Here is a 17,160-nt window from a genome sequence, read left to right on the forward strand (position 1 = left end):
CCCATGGCCTGCCTCAACCCAGACCATGCCCACCTCTCAGGTGAACTATTCATCCTTCAAAGCCTTCTCCAGGAAAGATTCCTTAACTGCCCTTCCCACCCCCATCTTACTGCTCCGGTTCCAGCCCTGACCATGGGGTGAGGGTAGGGGGTTGAGGGGACTGGGGTGGGTGGGTGTCTTTGTCCAGCTCTGTCCCCGTCAACCAAACCTGGGGGCTCCCTGAAGCCTCTTGCAGCATCCCCCCAGCCTGGGGAGGGTTTGGAGAATGAGGAGAGGGTGCGGACAAGACGGGGTGGGGGCGGGGCAGGGGCGGGGCAGGGGCGGGGCCGCCTAGCGGCTCACCTGGGCCAAGCCCGCAGCCTCTGAGTGGCTGTGGGCCCGGTCAGTAGGGGTGTCCCGGGTCTTTGGGCCGCTTCAGCTGCACTTTGAGCCTCTTCATGCCGATCTGAAAGCCATTCATGGCCTGGATGGCAGTCTGCGCGCTGGCCGGGTTGTCAAAGCTCACGAAGCCTGCGGAGACCGGGGTGGACCCACGATGGTGGGCAACGCGGGCGTCCTCGGCTCGCTCCAGTGCTGCAGCCCTGGCTGCCCGGCTTGTGGGGTCCTGGGGGCGGGGGTGTGCGCTCGCAGGAGCAGACGACCCAGGGAGGTAGGGGGGCTTCCCAGAACACGCACAGCAGTCCTGATCTGGTTCTGACAACCCTGGGGGCTTGCATGCCTCTGGGGATGGGGCACTCACTCCTTACCTGGGCTCTGCTCTGATGAGGCTTCCCAACTGATGGGGGGAGAGGGGGACAGGTGGGGCTTCTGGGGGTCCAGGGGACGCCACGGTCTCCCACCACCACCCCAGGCCCACCTCCTTCTAGGCTCTGGATCCCTACCTTTTGCCTCCTCTAAGTGCTCCATCCATCTGGGGTCTTGTCTGTCCATCTGACTCTTCCTGTCTGTCTCCATGTCTATCTGTCCTTGTCTCTCTTCTCTCCTTGTGTGTGTGTCTTTGTGTTTCTTCTCTACGTCTCTCCCTCCTTTTCTCTTTTTGTGTCTGTCTCTCTCTTTGCCACCATCAGTCATTCCAGCCCCAGATATCCCCCAACCTGGACCATCAGAAACACTCCAGCACACCACTTCCTGACACACACACCTTAAACTTCCACCACATAATTCCCTCCATCTGGCCCTACTCCTACCCCTTACCTGTTGGTTCTCAAAGACTTCCCGGGGGGCTCTGTAGAGGCTACAGGGGCTGGGGGCCACCCCAGGGGGAGGGGAACCACATGTGTGAGCATTTAGGGGCAGGGTACCTGAGATCCGTGGGAGAGGCAGAGAGGTCAGGCAGAGGGATGGTGGGATCAGGGCTGAGGGGTCTGGCTGAGGCCCATGGGGAGCCATAGGGGAATCTGGAAATGGGGTAGGGGGGTGTCTTCATATCACTCACACCTCCCATTACACAGATGAGGAAACTGAGGCTCAGAGAAGGCACGTGACCCCCTGACTGCTGAATGTTATGGAGGTTTTCTTTTTGTTGTTGTTGTTGTTATGGAGGTTTTCTTCCAGAAATTTCTTTCTTCTTCCTAGAAGCAGGATGCTTCCAGAGGCAAAAACAACACCCAGTTGTGGATGTGACTGGTGATGGGAGTAAAGTTCAATGCGATAAAGAACAATACTGCATAGGAACCTGAAATGTTAGGCCCATGACTCAAGGTAAACTAGAAGTGGTCAAACAGGAGATGGCAAGAGTGAACATTGACATTTTAGGAATCAGTGAACTAAAATGGACTGGAATGGGTGAATTTAACTCAGATGACCATTATATCTACTACTGTGGGCAAGAATCCCTTGGAAGAAATGGGGTAGCCCTACAGTCAACAAAAGTGTCTGAATGCACTTTTCAGTGCATTGGATGCAATGAATTGGATGCAAATTTCAAAAATGACAGAATGATCTCTGTTGGTTTCCAAGGCAAACCATTCAATATCATAGTAATCCAAGTCTATGCCCCAACCAGTAAAGCTGAAGCAGCTGAAGTTGAATGGTTCAATGAAGACCTACAAGACCTTCTAGAACTAACACCCAAAAAAGATGTCCTTTTCATCAAAGGGGACTGGAATGCAAAAGTAGGAAGTAAAGAGATATGTGGCAAGGCAAATTTGGCCTAGGAGTACAAAATGAAGCAGGGCAAAGGCTAAGAGTTTTGACAAGAGAATGCACTGGTCATAGCAAACACCCTCTTCCAACAACACAAGAGAAGACTCTACACATGGACATCACCAGATGCTCAATACGAAAATAAGACTGGTTACATTCTCTGCAGCCAAAGATGGAGAAGCTCTATCTTCTATTTGAAGTCAGCAAAAACAAGACCAGGAGCTGACTGTGGCTCAGATAATGAACTCCTTATTGCCAAATTCAGACTTAAATTGAAGAAAGTAGGGAAAACCACTAGACCATTCAGGTACTACCTAAATCAAATCCCTTAAGACTATACAGTGGAAGTGACAAATAGATTCAAGGGGTTAGATCTGATAGACAGAGTGCCTGAAGAACTATAGACAGAGGTTCATGACACTGGTACAGGATGTAGTGATCAAGACCATCCCCAAGAAAAAGAAATGCAAAAAGGCAAAATGGTCTGAGGAGACCTTACAAATAGCTGAGAAAAGAAGAGAAGCTAAAGGCAAAGCAGAAAAGGAAAGATATACCCATTTGAATGCAGAGTTCCAAAGAATAGCAAGGAGAGATAAGAAAGCCTTCCTTAGTCAATGCAAAGAAATAGAGGAAAACAATAGAATGGGAAAGACTAGAGATTTCTTCAAGAAAATTAGAGATACCAAGGGAACACTTCATGCAAAGATGGAGAAAATAAAGGACAGAAATGTATGAGCCTAATAGTAGCAGAAGATATTAAGAAGAGATGGCAAGACTACACAGAAGAACTATACAAAAAAGATCATCATGACCCAGATAACCACGATGGTGTGATCACCCACCTAGAGTCAGACATCCTGGAATGCAAAGTCAAGTGGGCCTCAGGAAGCATCACTATGAACAAAGCTAGTGGAGTTAATGGAATTCCAGTTGAGCTCTTTCAAATCCTAAAAGATGATGCTGTGAAAGTGCTGCACTCAATATGCCAACAAATTTGGAAAACTCAGCAGTGGCCACAGGACTGGAAAGTCAAGTTTTCATTCCAATCCCAAAGAAAGGCAATGCCAAAGGATGTTCAAACTACCACACAATTGCACTCATCTCACACACTGACAAAGAAATGCTCAAAATTCTTCAAGCCAGCCCTCAACAGTACGTGAACCATGAACTTCCAGATCTTCAAGCTGGATTTAGAAAGGGCAGAGGAACCACAGATCAAATTGCCAACATCTGTTGGATCATAGAAAAAGCAAGAAAGTTCCAAAAAAAAACATCTACTTTTGCTTTATTGACTATGCCAAAGCCTTTGACTGTGTGGGTCACAACAAACTGGAAAATTCTTAAAGAAATGGGAATACCAGACCACCTTACCTGCCTCCTGAGAAATCTGTATGCAGGTCAAGAAGCAACAGTTAGAACTGGACATGAAACAATATACTGGTTCCAAATCGGGAAAGGAGTATGTCAAGGTTGTATATTGTCACCCTGCTTATTTAACTTATATGCAGAGTGCATCATGTGAAATGCCGGGTTAGATAAAGCACAAGCTGGAATCAAGATTGCCAGGAGAAATATCAATAATTTCAGATATGCAGATGACACCATCCTTAAGGCAGAAAGCAAAGAAGAACTAAAGAGCCTCTTGATGAAAGTGAAAGAGGAGAGTGAAAAAGTTGGCTTAAAACTCAGAAAACTAAGATCATGGCATCCAGTCCCATCACTTCACAGCAAATAGATGGGGAAACAATGGAAACAGTGACAGACTTTATTTTTGGGGGCTCCAAAATCACTGCAGATGGTGACTACAGCCATGAAATTAAAAGACGCTTGCTCCTTGGAAGAAAAGCTATGACTAACCTAGACAGCATATTAAAAGGCAGAGACATTACTTTCCCATCAAAGGTCCGTCTAGTCAAAAGCTATGGTTTTTCTAATAGTCATATATGGATGTGAGAGTTGGACTATAAAGAGAGCTGAACGCTGAAGAATTGATGCTTTTGAACTGTGGTGTTGGAGAAGACTCTTGAGAGTCCCTTGGACTGCAAGAAGATCAAATCAGTAAATCCAAAAGGAGATCAGTCCTGGGTGTTCATTGGAAGGACTGATGCTGAAGCTGAAACTCCAATACTTTGGCCATCTGATGTGAAGAACTGACTCACTGGAAAAGACCCTGATGCTGGGAAACATTGAAGGCAGGAGGAGAAGGGGACGACAGAGGATGAGATGGTTGGATGGCATCACCAACTTGATGGACATGAGTTTGAGCAAGCTCTGGGAGTTGGTGTTGGACAGGAAACCTGGTGTGCTGCAGTCCATGGGGTTGCAAAGAGTCGGACATGACTGAGTGACTGAATTGAACTGAGAAGCAGGATGTGGGAGCACGGGGGCTGGGTACTGGGTTGGTGGGGGAGGTGTTGTTCCTAACTTGCTGTGTGACCTCAAGCATGTTGTTTGACCATTCTGTTCCTCTCCTTCTTCCCCATGTGAATGGAGACAATTCTTCCCTTTTATGGTTGGATAATGAGTATATATAGCAGGGCTTCCCAGGTGGCTCAGTGGTGAAGAATCTGCCTGCCAATGCGGGAAACCTGGGTTCGATCCCTGGGTCTGGAAGACTCCCTGGAAAAGGGAATGGTAACCCACTTCAGTATTCTTGCCTGGGAAACCCACGGACAGAGGAGCCTAGCGGTGTACAGCCCATGGGGCTGCAAAGAACTGGACACAACTTAGTGACTAAACAGCAGGAGCTTAATAAACAGTCAAGAATCAGCCGTTCCCAGAGGACAGGGTGGGGTTCAGAGTCCAGATTTTGAAGTCAAACAGATTGTGTCTAATTTAGGTTCTTGCCTGTGACTTTGGGCAAGTTACACATCTCTGAGCCTTAACATCCTCTGTGTCTGGGGACAAGGAAGTCCTCCCCATGGCCCACAAGGCCCTTCACGACCTGCCCTTCCCCTCTCTGCCTTCCTCTCCTTCCTCTCTCCTCCTGGCTCACTTAGGTTCAGACACTCGGGCCTTCTCACTGTTCCTCCAATGCAGCAGGCCCTGTCCTGCCCCAGGGCCTTTGAACACATGGTTCTCTCTGCCTAGAACACTCTTCCTCTAGACACTCCTATGATTGGCTCCTCATCATTCAGGCCTCAGGTGAAGCACTGCCTCCTCCTATCAGTCTGTATCTTCTTACCAGTTTTGTTTTTCTGTATACCATTGATAACTCCCTGGCCTATATCCTGGGCTTTCCTGGTGGCTCAGACAGTAAACAATCTGCCTGCAATGCAGAAGACTCAGGTTCCATCCCTGGGTCGAGAAGATGCCCTGGAGAAGAGAACGGCACCCCACTCCAGTAGCCTTGCTTGTTTATTTCCACCTCCTCCCCCTGGATCTGCACTTTTCAATTCAGTTGGTAGCCACTGGCTGTAAGTTGTTATTGAAATTGAAATTCATTAAAATTAAGTAAAATAAAAAATTCAGTGCTTTGGCCACACTAGCCACACTTCAAATGCTCAGCAGTCACATGGGGTGGATGGCTCAGACAGTGGGGATATAGAACTCCTCAGAGAAAGTTCTACAGGCAGGGTAGCAGGGCCGTGAGCTCTCAGAGGGCAGTGATTTTTGTGGGCTTCCGTCACCGATCTGTGCCAGGAACTGTGCTGGGCACTGGCACACAGTAGGTGCACTGTATGTCTATTTGGGTTTTTTTGTTTGTTTGTTTAATCTTATATTGGGCTTGTGTTATATATTTATTTATTGGCAACACCTGGTGGCATGTGGGATCCTAGTTCCCCCATCAAGGATCAAATCTGTGCCCCCCCCCACACACACACAGTGAAACCTCGAAGTCTTAACCACTGGACCGCCAGGGAAGCCCCTATATGTCTATTTGCTGAATGAATGAATGAATGAACAAGGGAATCTTAGAAATGACTCATGCTAAGTGCTGGGTACACAGTAGGTGCTTAATAAGTACTTGTTCTGATCATAAATGTGATCCTTTCTTTTTTCTCTTGACCCTGCTGCACAACTTGTGGGATCTTACTTCCTCAACCAGGGATCAAACCCAGGCCCTCAGCAGTGAAAGAGCAGAGTCCTAACCACTGGACCTTCATGGAAGCCCCCAAATGTGGTTCTCTCAGACCAGACCTGTGTCGTGGCTGACCACATCCCACCCCCCCAGGGCGAGGGGCCTGCGGTTCAGGGAGCGGCAAGCAGGAAGGGGCACCCACAGCAAGGACTCACCAAAACATTTGCTCTGGTTGGTGGCCCGATCCATAAACACCTTGGAGGAGATGATATTGCCGAAAGGCAGGAACATCTGCGTCAGCTCCGTGTCTCCAAACTCCTGGGGGAGGTGGTAGATAAACAGGTTACAGCCTTCGGGACCTGCAGGTGGGGGGAGAGAAAGACATAAAGCCCCCAAGGAGAGGAGGCCGACCCCCGGGGGAGGGGCACGGATCCGGAGTCCACAGCTGGTGTCTCCAGCTACTGGGGGAGGGGTGCACCCTGACACCCGGAAAGAAGGGGCAAGGAAACAGTGGGGAGGGGAGGCAGGGTGCCCTGAGCCCTTGTCTATAAAATCCCATATTCAGACGCTCAAAACCTCTGCTGATCCTCAGGCCCCAGAGAACTGACAAACTTTAGATGATCCCTAGCCCCCCAAACTGAAATAAAACCTTTCATCCCAGACTGCAGATAATCCAAAACTCCCAGACAACTTCAACACCCCCCAGAAAACTCTTAAACCTCAAACTCCTGGTCATTGACAGAAATCAGATGAACTGGTCGTAGGGTATAACAGAAACTCTGTACTGTCTTTGCTATCACTCCATAAATCTAAAACTGGTTTAAATGGAAAGGTTCATTTTTGAAAGTCTAATGATCACAGATTAGAATAAGATGAGTAACTCCCTGGTCCCAAACCCCAAACATCCAGATAATTTTCAAAACCTTGGATAACCCTTCAAACTTTGGCTAATTTTTAAAAGCTTGGATCATTTCAAAGCTGATGCAAAAATAAAATGTAGGGAAATAAAAGATTATTCTCCATTCCCGAATCTCAGATATCCTGAAACCACTGATCATGTTTAAATGATGTGCTATACCAACCAGAAATAATTTTTTAAAGCACAGCTAACCGTCAGAATCATTCCTTCCCAAAGAATCCCCAGTGCATGGCTCATATAAGAATTATAAATAATAATATCATTTTAAAACACTGATTACCCAGTTTAGTCCTCAAACCTGCTGCTAATCTCAAACCTACAGATGATCTTCTCCCAGGTCCCCCCAAACAAAGGTAACCCTCAAACCACCAAGAAATCCCAACACTCACAATGAACATTTCCCACCCCAGAAAATACAAAATTCAAGATTACACATTCACATCCACCCTTACCTTCCTGATGAGGACCACAGTTCTGCTAATGTGCTTGTTTGCTGTTGTTGTTTGATTATTTGTCTGGCCGTGTTGCAAGGTTTGCCTGAATTTAGTTCCTCGCCCAGGGATTGAACTCAGGGTCACGGCAGTGTAAGCGCTGAGTCCTAATCAGTGGACCTCTAGGGAATTCCCTAACGTGCTTGTTTTTAAAATACAGGTGTGTTTCCACACAACTGATATGTTACAGAACAACTGTGAGCAAACATGAATTTTGTGTTTGCTTGTGTGCTAACTCAACTCCAAGAAATACTAGGTGAAAAAAGAAAAAAAAAAAAAAAAAGAAATACTAGGCGAAGGCAGAAAACCACACCTAGCTGAATTGAACCTCATAAGAAAGCAAAATGCACACACATATGCAAATGCAGCTTCAACATTCATCAGCTTTCTCAGTTTTCCAAGTGTATTCGGAGGAGGACCTGTCCCCGTCTGAGGTTCCGACTCTCCGTCTGATTTCAGACGAAGCTTTCCATTACTTCACGGTAACTCACATGCTACAACCCATCTGACGCCACTTCCCTGTGCAAACTTCTAATGCCCAATTTATTGTACTATTCATGGATTTCTTAATCACCTAACATGCATAAAACTGTGCTACCATTTTTAATAGGGTCTTATCTTTTCTTTTTTTGCCATGTCACAGCTAACCTCTAAAAAAAAAAAAATTTGGCCACACGAGGGCTGCATGAGGTATCTTAGTTTCTCAGCCAGGGATTGAACTTGTGCCCCTGTAGTGGATGCACAGAGTTAACCACTGGGCAGCCAGAGAACTCCCACAGCCAACATTTTGAGTGGTGTACCCTGACCCAACTTCCCCCACGAGCCTTGTAGTTGGTATTGTAAGGCTCTGCAACTCAGGTGACTTTCCAGAAAGCAGGTATCCTGTCTTGTTACAGCAGCACCAACGGCATCGGAACCAGCTTTTACCCACAGCACCCTGCTGGGCAAGGAATTGAACAGAACCTCACAGAACTCAGTCTACAGGCCAGGCCATCCATAAACTTCCCATGTCCTGGGGGAGACTTTTCTGGCTGGTTGCCTGGCCCCAGCTCCCCACCCCCACCCCCACTAGATGGATTAAGGCGGGGAAAAGCCTCCTGGGCTGAGTGCCTATATGTCAGGAGCCGTGCTGCTCACTCCCCAACAAGGCCCCGTGGCACCGGTGGTCGCTGTGTGGCTGCTGTGTGACCAATGAGGAAACAGAGGCAAGCGGCAGGGAGGTGCCTTCCAGACGATGCCTCAAGTCAGCACTGGGTGGATTTGAATCCCCGCGGTCCGACTCCAGAATCTAACTCCTCTCCCACTTGACTTTAATGAGGAAGCCTCATCTCACCAGAGATACCTCATCACCCCACCCCCTGACCTCAAACTCAAAAAAAGTCATTGCACTCTGGAGAGAGCTCCTGGTGGGGACAGGGTCACTGCTATCCCTATGGGGTCGGGACTAGCCCGGTTCGCACTTTCCGGAGGAGAAGCCGGAGGCTCAGTTGCCTCCCAAACACCCAGGTGATGCTGGGAACTGAACGCACGTCTCTCCGGACCTCAGACCGAACGGTTCCCCGAGGCCAGACCAGACCCGGCAGAAGGTCCTGGAGATGGAGGGGGGCGGTCAAAGGGCGGGGCTGGCGCCCAGGGGAGGTCGCGGCCCCCTCACCTTCTCGCTGCTGCTGCTGCAGGAGGGGCGGCGGCTGGGGGACGCTGTGCGCGATGGGCGTGATGGCCGCGGTGGGGTACATGGCTGCAGAGACCAGGAGCGAGACACAGGGCGGAGCGGGCGTGAGGCCGGTGGGCACGTGGGGCGGGGCTAAGAATGAGGGGCGGGGTCACAGCCTAGGGTGGGGCCAAGATGGATCTTGGGACGGTGGAGGGGCGTGGTTACAGGGGAGAGCTGGTCTGAGGGGAAGTACTAAGACAACAGGGAAGAGTAGAAGGGAAAGGGTGGGGCCATGGCTGAGGGCAGAGCCAAGGCCAGATTTTAGGAAGGAGGGGGCGTGGTCACATGGGAGAGACAGTCTGAGGGCGGGGCCAAAGCCATAGGAAAGAGCAGAGTGGGCGTGGTTGTGGCTGAGGGTGGGGAAGGCAGGTTTGGGGAAGGCAGAGGGGCGTAGTCACATGGCAGAGATGTATGAGGGAGGAAAGTGTTTAATGGGGCGGGGCCATATTTGAGGGGTTGGCCATGGCTGAGGGCGGAGCCAATGCTCGGTCTTGGGAAGAATGAGGGGGCGTGGTCACACTGGAGAGCGGGTCTGAGCAGGACACGACAAGAGGGACCAAAGGCAGGTTATGAGGGGCAGGGCCAAATGTCGAAGGAGGGTGAGGCGGGGGCCAAGCCACAAAGTAGGAGGTATGGCTAGACAGAAGAGGGAAGGTAGAATGAGAGGGCGGCCCTAAGGGGTGGAACCAGATCTAAGTGTGGCTAGGGGCGTGGAGTGGCTAGCCCGGTCGGAAACTGAGGGCCGGGGGGCTGGGGTGCCCCGCGTTGGGGGGCCGCCGCACTGCCTCCCTACCTGTGTACTGCTGGACTCCAGAGAAGGCAGGATGGAGGGTCTCGGCTACCGTCGGACTCTGAGCTGCGGGGCAGACGGAGGGGCTCAATGGGGCGGGGGGCAGCAGAAGTCTTCCATCCACCCCACAGCATCCACCCCGGCTTCATTTCTACACAAACATTTTACAGGTATGACCCTCATTCCACAGGTGAGGAAAACTGAAGCTCAGGGAACCTCTTACAGGTGGGAAAACAGCAGCTGGCACAGGGCCGCTCAACTCAAATCTAGTTTTCTCAGACTCCAGAGAGGTTTAACTCCCAACTCTTTGTCCCCATCCAGACTCCCTTGCTCCTGTCCCTTTTTTCTCTGGATTCTCTAGGACTCCAGGTCTCGGCTCTTGATCACCACCCATTCACAACTCTTCCCCCTTTTCCCTCCCCACACGTTGATCATCAGACAGCCTATGGATCCCTTATGTGACTGTGACCTTCCGACAGTCCCTAGTGGAGGACACAGGGGGAGGAGAGGGCTTGTCGAGGCAACTAAAAATCTCCTTGAATGGAGAGAGGTTGTTAGAAGATGGGGTAGTGAGGGCAGAGAGATAAGCCAGTAAAGGGGTCACATGAATGAATTACTTCATAGTAATGGAACGGTGCTGTATGTTGATTGTGGTGGTGGTTACACAAAACTATACCTGTGATGAAATGACATAAAATGAACAAATCACACACACACACAAGTGCCTGTAAATAGTGAAGTCTGAACAGGGTCTCCAACACCTGTTCAGTTCATTATACTGTACTGATGCCAGTTTCCTAGTTTTGACAACATACTGTTGTTACATAAGATGTTAGCATCCGGAGACACTGGGTGAGGGGTAACCAGGGCCTCTCTGTACTATGTTTGAAACTCCCTGTAAGCGCCAATTATTGCAAAATAAAAATAAACAGATTCTCAGCGGTGGAAACCCAGATGACAAACTTCACCTAAGCCAGGTGTGGGAAGATGTTTGCCTTGAAATCAGGGTATAGCTAGGGTAGAGAAAGGTGAGACCTCTGCTTCAGTAAGGCAGAGTCCAGTGCAACAAATCAGTGCATGGTCAGTCCTGGATGAATGAATGAATGAATGAATATGGGCACTGATCCCAAATGGTAACGATTAATAGTGAAGATTGATGGCACCCTTCTTGGTACCAGGAGATAGGTTAACATCTTACAGACTGATTGCCTCATCAGAGCAACATCATGAGATGAATGTTACTATCTGTCCCATTTTCCAGATGAGCAAACTGAGGCTCAGAGATGTAAAGAAGCTACCCACAAGGGCCACTGAATTGGAATTTGAAGCCAGGAAGGTCTGACTGCAAACTTCCTATGTTTAACCCCCTTCTCTGTGCCCATGTGTGTGTGAATGCTTAGTCGCTCAGTCGTGTCTGACTCTGTGCAACCCCATGGACTGTAGCCCTCTAGGCTCCTTTGTCCATGGGGATTCTCCAGGCAAGAATACTGGAGTGGATTGCCATGCCCTCCTCCAGGGGATCTTCCCAACCCAGGGATCGAACCCAGGTCTCCTGCATTGCAGGCAGATTCTTTACTGTCTGAGCCACCAGGGAAGCCCATGAATACTGGAGTGGGCAGCCTATCCCTTCTCCAGGGGATCTTCCTGACCCAGGAATCAAACCGGGGTCTCCTGCATTGCAGGTGGATTCTTTACCAACTGAACTACCAGGGAAGCCCCTCTGCATCCATAGCTAGTATCTATTAACCTAAGATTCCCTGCTTCCTGTAGTTTTATTCCCTGGACACCAAGGCAAAGGGATTCATGCTTGTCCCAGGGACACCCTCCCTGCCCCTTGCCACTCTCCTTGGCCCCAGGGGACCACCCGAGTTACCTGGGTAGGGCACAAGGCCATTGGCATATACGGTTTCTAGGGCAGGGTGCCCACCAGGGAAGGGCACGACACCTGCGAAGCCGTTGGTGATGGGGGCCACGAGGCCGGGCACGGCGGCGGTGCCGAGCAGCGGGGGCGAATGCAGTCCTGAGGAGCGGAAGAGCATCATGGGGAGCCTTAGCCCCAGCTAAGGCTGAGTCATAGCCCCGACTCTGCCCCCCCATCTGTGGACCCCTGGCAGACTCTCACCAGAGGCAGGAGCGATGGGCGTGGCAGGCAGCCCGTTAAGGCTGACAGCGCCAATCTGCTGGATGTGGCAGGGTGAGAAGGCCACGCCGGGGCTCAGGTAGCTGCCTGATGTGGACAGGACCGTCGTCTGCTGCTGCATGAGCTGGGGGTGGAGAGGGAGTCAGGTACACAGTCCAAGTGGCACCTGGCCTTAGATCATGGTTCATGGGGTTGGGGGGCCAGTCCTCCAGAAACAGGGGCAGGGGGTCAGGCCAGGTATCTTGGCTCAGGTCAGGTTAGGGCTCAGTTAGGAACTGGGACTCAGCCCAGAATCAAGGCTCAGCATAGGATCAGGGATCAGACTATATTCAAGGATCATTTAGGAGTCAGAGCTCAGCCAGGGGCTGGAGCTCAGTCTATGATCAGAATTTAGTCTGGGACCAGGGCTCAGCCAATGATTTTTTTATGTGTTCTGTTTGTTTGGGTTGTGCCATGCATATGGCATGTGGGATCGAACCTGCCCACCCTGCATTGGAGGCATGGAGTCTTAACAGCAGGACTGCCAGGGAAGTCCCAAGCTCAGCCAATGTTGAACTCACTCAGGGCTGGGTCTCAGTTCGGAGTCAGCCTGGAGGTTTAGCTAGAATTGGGGCTTATCTAGATTTGGGGAACAGCCAGGATCTGGGGGTCAACCCAAGACTGAGTCTTGATTTGATATTCGCCCAGTGTTGTGGCTCAGGCTGGATTTGGTGGCTGAGCCTGGGGTCCTGTCAGCTGGGGTTCAACTTGGGCTCAGAGCATAGTTCATGGTGGGGGGCTAAGCTGGGGTTGAGATCAGGAAATGGACTGGATCTGGAAACTTAGCCATAGCCAGAATAAGGCCATGAGTCAGAGACTGGGCAAGAGAAACAGAAAGATAGACAAAGAGGCAGAGGCACTCGACAGAGACTAGATAGAGAAAGAGAGAGAGACACTGAGCTGGACCCTCAAGACAGCAGTGTCAGGAGCCCCGCTGGAGACAGGAGTGTGTCCACCGGTCACTCACAGCCTGGGCGTAGGCACTGTAGGGGCTGAAGGGCAGGGTGAGGGACGGAGTCAGGATGCCCAGCTGGCCCACCATCTGCTGCATGCGTCTCAGCGTCCGCTCCTTGTCCGTGTCGGCAAACTTGACCACCAGGCTGGAGGAGGCACCCTGCAAGGGCAGCCGGAAGCAGGGAGGGAAAGAAGGGGGACATTGCCAGGACTCTGAGGTACCTGGGGGGAGTGTAGGGGTGTGGGTGGCAGCAACTATCAGCCCCTCCCTCAAGGTCCCAGGGGCCACAGTGAGGATAGTCTGGAGATCAGCATCCTGGGTCTCGCACTTGACCTTGTAGGCTGCCATGCACACAAGTGGGGCACCCAGGCCCAGTGGGGGCTGCCTCTGGGAAGCAGAGGAGGACCTGACTGTCAGCAACACTTTCAAAAAAGATGGAGAACCCAAGTGCTGGAAAGGAACAATGAAGGCCCATACAGGGGATTCTATAGCTGCCTACACCTGAGAACAGGTGAGGCTCCAATCATTTGAGAAATTGAATACCCCCTTTGATGGAGAGCTCACTACCTCTCACTCACCAGCTCCATCAGTGGACAGTTCTGAGCAGGAGAAAGCCTGACCTTGGATTGAGTTGATTCCTCCCTCTCCAGGGACTAGAACTGATGCCCAATGACCCAGAGAGCAAGAGAAGGGAGGATCTAAGGCTGCCCTGCTCTTCACACCATGTTGCAGAACAACAGAAAGGAGAGTGGGTTCCCCAAGGCCTGTCTTCCCTGGAGCGGATTCGGGCATTTTTGTACAGTGATGGAGGCTCCCAGGGCCACTTTTCTGGGTGGCAGGGCCACCTCCAACACCCGAGTGGTCTCCCCCAGCCTCTCATGGCTTCAGGCCCATCAGTTCCCAGCTCTAGACTTGGCACCTGCCTATCTCCCACACTGGCCCCATGGAGACATTTCAAAATAGCCAGCCCCTCCCTTTTCCTGGGGAAACCCTGGGGGGCTCCCCATTGCCCTGGGAGGAATCCCAAGCTTCTTGGCCTTGAACTGCAGGCCCCTCCAGCCCCATCCCTTCCTGTTCCTCTGGGGCTCACACACATCTGCACACACACATGCATTCCACCCACAGCGACTCACACTCACCATCCACACTCACACACATGCATACACTCACAATACATGCACATATACTCTCACATACTTCTGCACACACACACACACACACATATTGGTCTACATTCACACACATGTGCTCACCCCTTCATGCACACTCACTCTTACAAATGCACACACATGCACTCATTCCTCCCATATCACTGGGGCACACTCACACACAAACACACATGTGCACTTACCTATATAACTTACATGTGTGCACTCATATGAACACACCCACTCAACACACTTGCATGCATGCAGTCACAGTGTACATGCGTACATATGCATCAGCATACACGTGAACATATATCCATTTGCACACACTTCATGTGCACACTGACACCCACCTACTCACAACCACACACTCATATACAGGCATGTAAGCACACTCTCAGGCACATGCACACATGTGCACACCAACACACACACTGGCCCACACATACTTACACACGGGCAACCAAACACTGGCAAGACATTCTGCGTAGTCTACACTTGCATGCACACACACACACAAGTACATACATACACCCAGTCATACCATCATCAGAGATGCACTTCATTCTCCCCACCCTGTCCCCTCTCTGAAGAAGGGCCAGGGGTTACCAGATGGCTGGGATGGTCAGGCCAGGCCCCTCCCCCTTGCCTACCCTGACCCAAATTGCCCAGGGCAGCTCTGACTCACCGGCATGGTCTGGCTGCCGTGCAGGGCGTGGATGGCCGCCTGAGCCTCAGTGTGGGAGGAGAACTTCACGAAGGCACAGCCTGCTCCGAGAGAAGGGGAGTGGTGAGGGGACACAGGAGAGGGGCTGGCAGCCCTGCACAGCAGGTCAGCATGGACATGGGCAGCCCACAGGTCGGACAACAGAGACAGGCAGCCATATGTTCAGACAGACAGTGGGACAACAAAGAATCAGACAATAAGACAACTGTTTGTCCAACACATCATCAGAGGGTGTGAGGTGGTGCCCAGGGTAGGGAGACAGGAACTGCCCATTAGAACAAGTGAAGGGGACAGGGTTAGAGAACACTCACCAGCCACCAATACCACGAGATCCACAGTTGTAATCAGATAAGCAGAATTAAAGTGACAAACCATCAGACACAGAGAGAGATGTGGACACACTAGGGCAGAGTTACACTCAGACCCAGATGGATACACCCATGTGACCAGAGTTGGATAGATGGAGATGAAGAGTCATTGGGCAAGGGCAGAATCAGGCAGACAGACAACCAGAGACCAGTAGACACAGGCAGATCCAGACAGATGGTCACAGGATACAGTTCCAGACAGAGGGCTACGGAAAGGTCACACGAATTTGGGGGAGAGGAGTGAAGACGTTCTGGAATTCGATAATGATGATAGTTGCACAGTTCTGTGAATTTTGTGAAGCATTTCATTGTCCACTTTTTTTTCCACTGTCCACTTTTACAAGGTGAATTTTACTCTGTGTGTGTGTGTGTGTGTGTGTGTGTTTGTGTGTGTGTGTACTCAGTCTTGTCCAACTCTTTGTGACACCCTGTACTGTAGCCTGCCAAGCTCCTCTGTCCATGGGATTTCCCAGGCAAGAATACTGGAGTGGGTTGTCATTTCCCCCTCCAGGGGATCTTCCTGACTCATGGATCAAACCCACGTCTCTTGTGTCTCCTGCATTGGCAGTATGTGATTACAGTATGTGATCATATCTCAATTTTTAGAAAAGAGCCAGGCAAATAAATAGACAGGGACCATCCTAGTAAGATAAAGTCACACGGGCAGAGACAGGCCAGTTCTGGACAGATAAACCTGAACAAGTAGAATCAGGTAGACAGAGATCACCAGACACCTGAAGACCCAAACAGAGCAGACCAGAAAACAAGTTGCTGAAGATCATAAAACAATCATTTCTGGATGGTACAACCTTATAGGAACGGTGGAGTAAGTAGGATCAGGTAGACCGACAGTCCAGGAGACACAGGCAAATCCAGACAGAAACAGTCTGATGGACACAGACACAGGAAGGTAGCCCCAGACGGTCCTGGGCCGGCGGGTCTTGCCTAGAGGAACCCCATCCCGCCCGCCCGCTCTCCACGTGTCAGGCCATGCCCACTGTAGGCCAGTCCCTCCCCACAAGCCTGGCCCCGCCCCCTGGATCCAGGCTCCCTCTCCTAGGCCCGCGCCATCCATCCCCCCAGCCACGCCCTCCTATGGTCCCGCCCCCGGAGCTAGCCCCGCCCCCAGCCGGTCACCTTTGCTGCTGCCGTCGGGTCCCCGCAGCACGGTGCACTCATCGATGACCCCGAAGGGCTGGAACAGCCGCAGCACGTCCTCCTCTGACTGCTGCTTGTTCAGCATTCCGACAAACAGCTTCCGGTCCCCTGTGGGGGGAGACACCACCTCAGCCAAGTCCTAGCCTCGGGGAACTTCCCGCATCCCTCCAGCAGAAAGCGGAGGCACAGGGCTTGGAGCTGGGCCCCTGGACCTCCCGGGGGCCCTCTTCTGCGCGTGTGAAGGAGGACGCAGCCTTGCGCTTTCCCTGCCTGTGTTTCTCATCCGCCCACGTGCCTGAGGCCTCCCACCTCATTCAGTGCCCTCTGCCTAGAAGGCCCTCTCTGCCCAACTGCTCCCCATTCTGGGTAAAACGTCTACTCCCGCCTCTGGGCTCCTCCCACCTCTCTGAGTTCTTCAGAAAGCCCACACACAGTACTAGGGTCTATGCCTTGCCTGGCCTGGGTCCATGTCTGTCTGCCATCTAAATTTTCTAGGCTGGGGTGAGCACTGAGGGCGCCTGCATTCTCACAGTGCCCAGCAGAGC

The 17,160-nt window shown here is 51.3% G+C and overlaps 1 protein-coding gene across 12 annotated transcripts in view; it reads right to left on the reverse strand.

Moving 5' to 3' along the window:
- Nucleotides 1-382: 382 nt before the first annotated feature.
- The window catches only part of CELF5 (CUGBP Elav-like family member 5), a 46,845-nt gene continuing 30,067 nt past the window's right edge, over nt 383-17,160 (reverse strand). The window contains exons 4-14 of one of the 12 annotated variants that reach the window (XM_065933949.1): nt 16,865-16,869; nt 16,595-16,742; nt 15,051-15,130; nt 13,227-13,373; nt 12,203-12,344; nt 11,954-12,100; nt 10,084-10,146; nt 9,404-9,406; nt 9,231-9,314; nt 6,442-6,525; nt 383-510 (exon numbers count right to left, since the gene is read on the reverse strand). In XM_065933949.1, coding sequence (XP_065790021.1) covers nt 383-510; nt 6,442-6,525; nt 9,231-9,314; nt 9,404-9,406; nt 10,084-10,146; nt 11,954-12,100; nt 12,203-12,344; nt 13,227-13,373; nt 15,051-15,130; nt 16,595-16,742; nt 16,865-16,869 — 1,031 coding nt within the window. Of the gene's footprint in view, nt 511-6,381; nt 6,526-9,230; nt 9,315-9,403; nt 9,407-10,068; nt 10,147-11,953; nt 12,101-12,202; nt 12,345-13,226; nt 13,374-15,050; nt 15,131-16,594; nt 16,743-16,864; nt 16,870-17,160 lie in introns of all 12 variants that reach the window. The other 11 variants (XM_065933959.1, XM_065933910.1, XM_065933921.1 and 8 more) reach the window with 11 other exon arrangements.

The sequence above is a fragment of the Muntiacus reevesi genome, chromosome 1 (genome assembly GCF_963930625.1).
Source record: "Muntiacus reevesi chromosome 1, mMunRee1.1, whole genome shotgun sequence".
NCBI lineage: Eukaryota > Metazoa > Chordata > Mammalia > Artiodactyla > Cervidae > Muntiacus > Muntiacus reevesi.